Source organism: Saimiri boliviensis, chromosome 2 (genome assembly GCF_048565385.1).
Source record: "Saimiri boliviensis isolate mSaiBol1 chromosome 2, mSaiBol1.pri, whole genome shotgun sequence".
In the NCBI taxonomy this organism is placed as follows: domain Eukaryota; kingdom Metazoa; phylum Chordata; class Mammalia; order Primates; family Cebidae; genus Saimiri; species Saimiri boliviensis.
In genome coordinates this window covers 126,879,367-126,890,310 of record NC_133450.1, presented here as the reverse complement: position 1 = coordinate 126,890,310, position 10,944 = coordinate 126,879,367, and the positions used below count along the sequence as shown (strand labels likewise).

At 38.1% G+C, this 10,944-nt stretch overlaps 1 protein-coding gene across 2 annotated transcripts in view; it reads left to right on the top strand.

Moving 5' to 3' along the window:
* Nucleotides 1-10,944, top strand: part of TMOD3 (tropomodulin 3) — a 91,403-nt gene that overhangs the window by 69,276 nt on the left and 11,183 nt on the right. For both annotated transcript variants that reach the window (XM_039462845.2, XM_039462846.2), the window contains exons 4-7: nt 15-137; nt 1,898-1,987; nt 6,748-6,878; nt 9,350-9,457. In XM_039462845.2, the coding sequence (XP_039318779.1) occupies nt 15-137; nt 1,898-1,987; nt 6,748-6,878; nt 9,350-9,457 (452 nt within the window). The remainder of the gene's footprint in view (nt 1-14; nt 138-1,897; nt 1,988-6,747; nt 6,879-9,349; nt 9,458-10,944) is intronic.

The following is a 10,944-nucleotide window of genomic DNA, read 5'->3' as shown; positions in this document are numbered from 1 at the left end:
GCTTTATTTTACAGGGAAAATATTTATCCCCAAACAGAAACCTGTACAGACTTTTACAGAAGAAAAAGTATCTCTTGATCCGGAATTAGAAGAAGCTTTGACAAGTGCCTCAGATACAGAATTGTGTGACCTCGCAGGTATCACCTAAAACAAGTTAATTTGCGAATAAGTGTGGGTTGGAGAGGGGAAATACCAGCACATACCTATGTATACATTATACAGATGTCGCTTTTCCTAGCAAGTGCTATTGAATCAGTAACCACATATTTGGCTTTATATTTTACATGATAAAGCTGACATAAAGAGTTTCATTACTCTTTTTTTTTTTTTTTTTTTTTTTTTTTTTGAGACGGAGTTTCGCTCTCGTTACCTAGGCTGGAGTGCAATGGCGCGATCTCGGCTCACGGCAACCTCCGCCTCCTGGGCTCAGGCAATTCTCCTGCCTCAGCCTCCTAAGTAGCTGGGATTACAGGCACGCGCCACCACGCCCAGCTAGCTTTTTGTATTTTTAGTAGAGACGGGGTTTCACTATGTTGACCAGGATGGTCTCGATCTCTCGACCTCGTGATCCACCCGCCTCGGCCTCCCAAAGTGCTGGGATTACAGGCTTGAGCCACCGCGCCCGGCCGAGTTTCATTACTCTTAATAGTGAAATGTTTATATTGAGAACGTATTATATTTTTGACATCTTTTCCCATGTTGTCATATTTGAAAGTCTTTCTAAAATCTTTCATCAGCTGGTGCTCAGCTAGCAGCTGTCCCACCTGAGCATTGGAAAAGAGTTTTCAGAGTCATCTACTGATGACCACTTTATCAGAAGACAGAGAGATGCGTAACTAGAAAGTAGATTGGAACAGTCAGTTCTGAGCTATGCTCAACACTTTCCTAACTTTTCTGAAGTGTGTATGAAGTGCTCCAAAGCTCTGATACTAAACAGTATAAAAGCTAGTCAGACTTGGTTTTGTTGGCATTTTATTATCAATATTACTAAGTTTCAAGAAATACATAACAATACCCTAAACCCTATTATTGTCATTATTGCCCATTTCTTATCTAGACCAGTATCTTCCCCACCCTACCACGTACAACCTATTTTCCTAGATAGAAAAGTGTGATTCATGGGGAGTTCTTCATAGTAAATAACCCCAAGAACTAGTAAGTTTGAATGTAGCGCTGATGGTTTTTAGGAAGGACCTTGGAAAGGGACAAGTCAAGGTGTGATGCCACAGCCAGAGCAGGAGTCTTATGGATTGAGGGACTGAGGACTGATACATCTGTAAATAGTACGTTCATCAGAGTGGAATGAGCCAAGGACATCCTCTGGCATCTGCCTTATTTATGCAAAAGGTCATCAAAAACTAAATCCAAATTTATTTTTCCTCCTAAGTGTCATTTTTTAAGGGTGCTCATACTCTTACATATAAAAACCTAATACTTTTAGTATTCTACTCTTAGCTAGAATCCAGATGTAAATTAATGACATGAGATTAACAAACATTAAAATATGAAAGTTAAGGTGAAAATCTGCTTTTTGTCACATTATGTTCCTAGAAACCTTGTGAAATTAATGAACAGCAAAAATAAATCATTTCCATTTTCTCTCTTGGCCACCAGATGGAGCCAAGGATAGATTTACATTTAGGATCAGGCTGCCTCCAACTCTGAATTTGGAAATGTGGGGAAATATAACTTTAGAAATGTGGGGGAAAATAACAAGAGTATTGATGAGAATGAGATTTTAGGTGATTTTTACTCATTTTGTTCTTCTGTGTTTATGTGTGTGATCTGTAATTTATAGGAAAAGGTCCAGAGACTGTTAAAATTATTGATAGAAAATTTTTGTTGTAAAACTCTTCATGTTTAAAACAATAAAAACTTTCTTTTTCTATGTTTATAGCTATTCTTGGGATGCACAATTTGATAACGAATACACAGTTCTGTAATATAGTGGGAAGTAGTAATGGCGTTGACCAAGAACATTTTTCAAGTGAGTACTTAAAATGGTTTGTGAATTCTAATCCTTTATTAAATGTATTTTGTTATTACCTTGTGTCAGCTTCAGTATTCACATACTAGTTGTTATATACATGTACTTGAAACTTGACGTTTCAGTTTGGTGGTACTAATCCAGAAAGCCATTGTAAACAGGGTATTGAGCCGGGCGCGGTGGCTCAAGCCTGTAATCCCAGCACTTTGGGAGGCCGAGGCGGGTGGATCATGAGGTCGAGAGATCGAGACCATCCTGGTCAACATGGTGAAACCCCGTCTCTACTAAAAATACAAAAAAAAAAAAAAAAAAAAAATTAGCTGGGCATGGTGGCACGTGCCTATAATCTCAGCTACTCAGGAGGCTGAGGCAGGAGAATTGCTTGAACCCAGGAGGCGGAGGTTGCGGTGAGCCGAGATCACGCCATTGCACGCCAGCCTGGGTAACGAGGGCGAAACTTCGTTCTCAAAAAAAAAAAAAAGAAAAAGAAAATAGGGTATTAAATATTTTGTCCTTAATATGTCAGCAAATGTAATAAAACCACTCTACGCCACTAATAATAACCAATATAAAAGCTAGTCAAACTTGGTTTTGTTGATATTTTATCACTATTACTAATTTTCAAGAAATGCATAACAATACTGACAAAGAAATTGTGTTATAAAATCAGATTCAGGAGAAACCACAAATCTATTCATCTTTAGGAATAGACCACTGAAAGCTTTAGGAAAAGCTTTCAGTCTGATGTGAAGTATTATATAGCATAAAGCAGAGCTTTTCAGAAATTCATTTGTAGGGGCCAGGTGTGGTGGGGTCATACCTGTAATCCCATTTTCTGAGGTGGAGGCAGGAGAATTGTTTGAATCCAGGAGTTCAAGATCAGCGTGGGAAATGTAGACCCCCATCTCTACAAAATTTTAAAAATTAGCTAGGCATGGTGGCACATGTCTCTAGTCTTAGCTACTTGGGAGGCTGAGGTGGGAGAATGGCTGAGCCCAAGAGATTGAGGCTGCAGTAAGCCGTGATCATGATACTGCACTTTGAGCCTGGGGGACAGAACAAGATCCTGCCTCAAAAAAAAAAAAAAAAAAAAAAAATTCATTTATAGGATATTCTGTCTTTAATTTCAGTTATTTTATTTTATTAGGGTATTCTTAAATTAGCAAGGTGATACATGCCTTTGTAGCACATTTAAGCAATACGTAAGTATATGTGGGAGAAGTAAAAGTGTCTTCAGCCATCATGCCCTTTACTTCCCCAAACATCACCCTTTTAACAATTTGGTATATACCCTTCCAGACTTTGCACTGTTTATGCTAATGTATACATGTTATACATAGTCTCTTGTTTTTTACAAAAATGGGATTATACTGTAAATATTTATTGCAACTTAATTTTTTAATAATTCTATTTGCTAAATTATTATTATTATTATTATTATTATTTTTTTTTTTTTGAGTCTCACTCTGTCACCCAGGCTGGAGTGCAGTGGCACCATCTTGGCTTACTGCAACTTCGCCTCCCAGATTCAAGCATTTCTCCTGTCTCACCCTCCTGAGTAGTTGGGATTACGGGTGTGCATCCCCACTCCCGGCTAACTTTTTTTTGGTATTTTTAGTATTTTTGTATTTTAGTTTCGTCATGTTGGCCAGACTGGTCTCAAACTCCTGACCTCAGGCAATCTGCCTTCCTCAGCCTTCCAAAGTGCTGAGATTACGGGTGTGAGCCAGTGCACCCGGCTAACTAAATGTTTTTGAATGCTTGCTATGGGCCGTATTCTGAGCACAGCTCTTGGATGTGGAGTACTCTCATTAGCCCTCATAACAGTTCTGTGAAATAGATATTATTATCTTTAATTTGCATGTGAGGAAGCTGAGATTTTGAAATAATTAAGTAACCTCAATATTTTACACAAAATCAGTGGTAAGGATTTTAACCCATGTTATAGTGTGTATCCCTTAGCAATGGACCATATTTCTAGTTAGTATGTATACATCTACTTCATACAGACAAGTGTATAACATTCCATTTTATGATGTTTTGTAATTTGGCCATCCCCCTTCTCATTTTTAAGTTTTTATTGTAGAAATGTTGAGACATACATAAGAGGTAATAATATACTCCTTACCCAGCCTCAGCTGTTTTTTTAACATTTGCCAGCCTTGGTTCATTCATCTCTGCCTCCCTCCCTAACCCTTCTACTTTTTTTCCTGAAGTATTTTAAAGCAAATCCTGTTCATTTGTATTATATCACCTATAAATATTTCCATACGTTTTCCTCACAAATAAAGGTTTTTAAAAAATGTAATCATGATGCCATATTGTTAAAAATTAACAGTATTTTCTTCATATCATCTAATAAACAGTCTGTGTCCAGATTTCCTCTATTCTCTCAAAAATGTCATTTCGTGATTGGCTCAAAAAAGGTTACACACTGCATTTGGTTGTTTGTCTTTTTAGTCTCCCTTAATTTCTTAACAGTTCTCCTTAACCTCTTTCCCTTTTTTTTTTTTTTTTTTTAAATGCCATTTATTTTTTAAGAAACCAGGTTATTTGTTATAGAATTTTCCACACTCTGGATTTGGCTGATTTCAACCTTATGGTATCATTTTATGTTTTTCTATCACCTGTGTTTCTAGTGGCTTGTGGTCTAGTGGCTTGATGAGATACAGGTGCAGGTCCCTTTTGGCAACCATGCTTCATGAGTGGTGGAATCACATTAAGAAGCTTATCAAGTCTGATCCTTCCTCTTTGGGGGAATGAGATTGATCAGTGGGTTCAGATGTAGGCAGCCTGATCCTTCCATTTTAAGTTCCGCATGAACTTTTTGCTTAATAATTTCTGCATCCCATTGACTGGATTCATTATTTCATTAAGGGGCAAGGCTCTTGAGATTTCTTTCCCCACTCCACAGGATGTGGTTTTTGGTTTTATAAAATAAGAACTCATTCAATTTTGCATTCAGTGAGGAAGTTCTTCCCTAGCCATCTTGAAGACTGCCTTGCTGAACTTAAGTAAGAGGGAGTCCACTCTCTGTTGTTTAGCAGAGCTCCATTCGGAAGCTTTTCCTAGTCTTGAACCAAGTTCTGCTTCTTGGCAATCTGTACGTGTTCTAATCCAGCCTTTCAGAACAGCACTAAATTTATCTCTTCTCGACTTCTACAGGATAACTCTGAAAACAGCTAGCATACCTTCTTTTAATATGTACTTCTCCAGACTAAATATAATCAGATGTTTCACCTGACCTCAGGAAAGTAATTTTCAATCCTTCACCTGAGTTGATCTCCTCAAGATGCTGTGTGTGTGTGTGTATTTGAAAGTAACAAGATAGTCTTAGATGGAATTTATTGGATAATCAGTGCACCCTGTCTCAAGATGAGTTTTGCTCCTAAAATCTAGAGGAAGGCAGGAAGGAAAAAAGCCAAATAGTAGTCCATTTTGAACCCAGTCAGTCTTTCCATGTCAGTTGCTCTTACTTTTTTGTGGTCATTTACCAGTTTGTGAGCTTTTGTGGTCTTTGAATTGAATGACCACAAAAAAGTAATGTTTTCCCCCAAAAATCTATCCATAAAAGTTTACCTTTTATAGGTGTCCATAGACCTCCACACACATGTATCAGAGCACAGTGATCTCATTAAAGAGCTCAAGGATTTCAGGTCCTCTGTCTTTCAACTTTGAAGCATCATATTCCTGTTATGTGTGGGTATGTAAGGTAAAGATTAGGGAGTGAAAATGAGGGAAGGCAGTAAATTTGGGAGCTTCTGTCCCAGTAACTCTTCTGTATACCTTTACCTCCTCTCCCTCTCCACTCCTTATTCCTACCTTTCTTCCTATTCCTTCTTTCTTGCAGAAAGCTCTCCCTGTTTTCCCACTGCAGAGTACTCTCCATGGGAGGAAGAGGTAATGTGCCCTTCCATCACCTTATTCTTCTCATTTAGGCTATATTTCTTTAAGTCTGTGATTCTTACTGCCTTTATGCCAATTATCAGTCAAATCTCAGAGAAATGATGAGATGCTAGATTTTATCATGCTAATACTTAATCTTAAATATTGCTAAAAAACAAATGGCATCAACTTGTGCTATTAAATATACTTGAGTGGTAAAAATATCTTGTAATATACTAAGACAATGAAAATATTCATTTTTGAAGACTAATACATGTCCCAAAAAATGAAATGCTGAATATGTTTGGTATTTATATTCAGTAAAATTTTATTTGGATGCTTAAATATGTGTCAAGGCCATTCGTAGTGAATCATGCCTGTAATCCCAGCACTTTGGGAGGCCAAGGCGGGCAGATCACTTGAGGCCAGGAGTTTAAGACCAGCCTGGCCAATATGATGAAACCCCATCTCTCCTAAAAATACAAAAATCAGCCAGGCATGGTGGCAAGCACCTGTAGTCCCAGCTACTTGGGAGGCTGAGGCAGGAGAATCACTTGAACATGGGAGGTGGAAGTTGCAGTGAGCCAGCATTGCACCACTGCACTCCAGCCTGGGCGACAGAGTCAGACTCCATCTCAAAAAAAAAAAAAAATTAAATAAATAAATAAATAAATGTGTGTTAACACATAAAGGATCTTTAGGAATTGTGGGGATGGAACTTTTAAATCTGTTCTGTTGAATAAATATGTGTGTGTGTGTGTGTGTGAGAGAGAGAGAGAGAGAGAGAGAGAGAGAGAGAAAGCAACGTTACCAAGTCAATATCTGCATCCACTGTAAGAGTTATCAGCTACTGCTCTTTTCATGTATCACTGCAGATGTGGTCAAAGGTGAAAAGATTCTTCCAGTATTTGATGAGCCACCAAATCCAACCAACGTGGAAGAGAGTTTGAAGAGAATTAAAGAAAATGATGCTCATCTTGTTGAAGTTAATTTGAATAATATAAAAGTAAGTGTGTTAATCAGGGTGGTTTTGTATTGCTTCGAGTCAGTTGAACCTAGGATGAGAGCTGGGCAGCTGATAAAATAGTCTAATTCTTTCTACTTTAAAGTTTTTGCTCCTACAAGTATGCCATCATAGGTTTCTTTATGTTTTAGCTATTAAAGTATTATGGTATAGTATTTTCTAACTTGCTTTTTGAAGGATTTATCATCTAAAAATGTAAACCCTACAGACTGTCAGAATAAATCTCTCTGGTTTTCTAAATACTACCCACTTCTAAGGACATTTGGTCTCTTGGGTGTTGCTTTTTTTTTTTTTTTTTTCCCTTCGTTTTCTGAGACCGAGTTTTGCTCTTATTGCCCAGGCCGGCGTGCAATGGTATGATTGCACGCAATCAGCTCACCGCAACCTCCACCTCCCGGTTTCAAGCGATTCTTCTGCTTCAGCCTCCCAAGTAGCTGGGATTATAGGCATGTGCCACCACGCCCAGCTAATTTTGTATTTTTAGTAGAGATGGTGTTTCTCCATGTTGGTCAGGCTGATCTCAAACTCCCAACTTCAGGTGATCCACCCACCTCAGCCTCCCAAAGTGCTGGGATTTCAGGCGTGAGCCACCACATCCAGCGGGTCTTGCTTTTTTAAAATTTGGTTCCTTAGCCAGGTATAGTGGTGCATGCCTGTAATCCCAGCTACTCAGGAGACTAAGACTGGAGGATGACTTGAGCCCAAAAGTTTGAGACCAGCCTGGGCAACAGTGAGACCTACCGCTGCCCCATCTCAAAAAATAAAATAAAACTTAATTTTTTGAGGTAAAATTCTCCCTTTTAGTGTACAGTTCTATGATTTTTGACAGGTACATAAAATTTTGTACAACCACCATTACAGTCAAGATATAGAATATATCTGTCACCACAGAAGTTCTCTCATACCCCTTTGTAGTCATTCTCTGCCCCAGCTCTAGCCCTTGACAACCACTAACCTATTTTCTTTCCCTATCATTCTGCCTTCTCCAGAATGTCATATAAATGGAATCCTATAGTATCACATTTTGGGTCTGGCTTCTTAATGTAATGCATTTGAGATTCATCCATGGTGAATGTGTCAAATATGCTGCAGTTTGTCTGTCTGTTCATCAGTTGATAGACATATGGGTTCTTTCCAGTTTGGGATGGTTATGAGTACAGTCACTATATACTTTCACACACAGGTTTTTGTGTGAACATGTTTTAAATTCTCTTGAGTAAACACCTAGGAATAGGCTTTCTGGGTTCTTAATTTGAGTTTTAAATAATGCAACGCTTCCTTGGAGTATAAGGAAAGAAGAAATTAGTTAGGAGGGCATGGGGTAATTAATCACCAAAGAGTAAACTTAGGTAATCTCTTAGATATAGCCATCGTGTAATAGCTTCATTATAAATTCCTCATTTTAAAACTTGATTTTTTTTCTAATTGCGGGACAAGGGGAGGAGAGCATCTGGAAATCACATGAGCCTAGGGAAGAAGACCTCTATGCTACTCTAGGGAGTGTTCCTTCCTGTGAGTAAAAGAAGGAAAGCCTCAGAGAAACCTTATATTCTTAGTTGATTACGAACTTTTTTTTGTTTTTAGTCAGAGTCTCACTCTGTTGCCCAGGCTGGATTGCACTGGCTTGATCTTGACTCACTGCAACGTCTGCCCCACCCCAGATTCAAGTGATTCTTGTGTCTCAGCTTCCTGGATAGCTGGGATTACAGGCGCCCACCACCACACCCAGCTAATTTTTGTATTTTTAGTAGAGATGGAGTTTCCCCATGTTGGCCAGGCTGGTTTTGAACTCCTGATCTCAAGTGGTGCACCTGCCTCAGCCTCCAAGTGTTGGGATTACAGGCATGAGCCACTGCACCCGGCCTATTTTTATTTTTTAAATTTGGTCCCTGTGTATCTCCTTCTCTAAATAAACAGTAATGATCTGAAAACAACCAGACTAGAGGAAATTGAAGTCTCGGATACTACAGAGAGAAATCAGCGCCTTCAATAACTTTATTTTCTCTTCTTCAAGTAGTGTGGGGTTCATCTCTCTTAGTACTTTGTAGCTTAAACTAAGTGACTGAGAACTGTCTGCCTCAGGAATCATACTCATGAGAGATGGACTTCTGCATCTCTCTCCTTGTAGAAAAGTAAATCCACTTTAAATTTCATATAAAAGGAATAATGAAAGGTGAGAACAGTGAGCATTTTTTTTAAACCTAAGTGCTAGAGAAATGGTGATATGTGCTCTGCTGAGTCAGTAGTTTATGCAAATACTCCATCATAGAGAAGTCAGATAAATATGGAGGAAGCTGCATTATTTGTTTTCATTTGTAGACTACTCTTATGTGTTTATATAATTTCTGAATACATTTTAAAGCAAAAAAATAAAGACAGATGTACTTGATTAATGGAAACTAGATATAATGAAAATTGAAATGTAATGATGTTTTATATTATTGTCTTTCAAGAATATCCCAATTCCAACCCTAAAAGATTTTGCAAAGGCTTTGGAAACCAACACACATGTGAAATGTTTCAGTCTTGCAGCCACCCGGAGCAATGACCCTGTTGCTGCTGTAAGTAAGCTACTATTGAGAATGTCAAAATTATGACGTAGCCAGGATGTGTTAACAGTGGTGATTTTTATGAACAAGGTTTATTCCTTTTTTATAGTTGATGTTTTAGCTCACTATTAGGCAGTATATTAGTTACCACCTTACTGTGTTTATTTTTTCCTGTATTTCCTTTCTATGATTTTTTTTTTCCTTTTTTTCCCCCTCCCGGCTTTCCTTTCCTTCCTATGAATTTTTTAAAACGTAAATGGAATCATGTAGTATATGTTGTTCTGCAACTTGATTTTTCACTCTGTGGTTTACCTTTAAATTTTTGTTGTATAAATACATAAGGGTCTACCACCTTTTATTTTAACATCTGCAGAGGATTCCATTTATGGTGGATTTCAGTTAAAAGCTTTTGCTGTGTCTCTTGAGATGATCATGTGGTTTTTGTCTTGCATTCTGGCGTGACTTTTATATGTTGAACCAACCTTTCATTCCTGAGATAAATCCCACTTCATCATGGTATAAACCTTTGGTTTTACTTGGCTTTGAGGATATCACTTCCTTGGGGGCTCCCCTTACGTCAGTGGACATTTCTTCTCAAAGCCCTGTGCTGGTTCCTCCATATCTCCTCAACCTCTAAATACTGGAATGGCCCAGAACTTGATCCTTCTTTTCTCTGTGTATAGTGACTTCCTGGGTGATCTCAGAAATACATATATTATTTCCATGTACTTGCTAATGACTCCCAGAGTTATATACAGTTTATACCTCTCTCCTGTACCCCATATTCATGTCCAGCTACCTCCTCAGCAGTTTTACTTGGATGTCTAATGAACATTTTACTTTTAAGTCCCTAACCAAACTCCTGACTTCCATCCTGTGCCTGCTTTTCTGTGCCCTTCTCTATCTTACTAAATGCAATTTCAGTCTTTCATTGCTCAGGCACGAAAAAAGGAAAAAAATAATGGAATCATTCTTGACATCCCTTTCTTACAACCTTAAACATACCTTTAGTCCTATCTTCAAAATATTCAGAATCCAACCACTTCTCACCATTTTTACAACTATGACCGTGATCCAAGCCACCATCTTTTCCCATCTGAATTATTGCAACAGCCTCCTAATTGGATTACCTTCATCTCTTTTACCTACCCCAGATCAATTCTTTACATAGCACCAAGAGTGATTGTTTTAAAATTTAATTTATCTCATTCCTATTTGGAGAATCCTCACAGCTTCCCATCTCACTGAGAGTAAAAATCAAACTATTTCTTTTTTTTTTTTTCCACTTAGATTTCAGAGGAAAATCAAAATATTTCAATGGTCTTATAAGGCTTCACATAAGTGGACCTCATCTCCTTTACTTGCCCTTTATTTCATTCTACTCTAGCCATATAACCTTCTTGTACTTCCTCAAACTTGCCATGTGGATTCCCAAATCAGGGCCTGTACACTTGTTCCTTCTGCCTTGAACTTTCTTCCTAAAATAATCCACAAAGCTT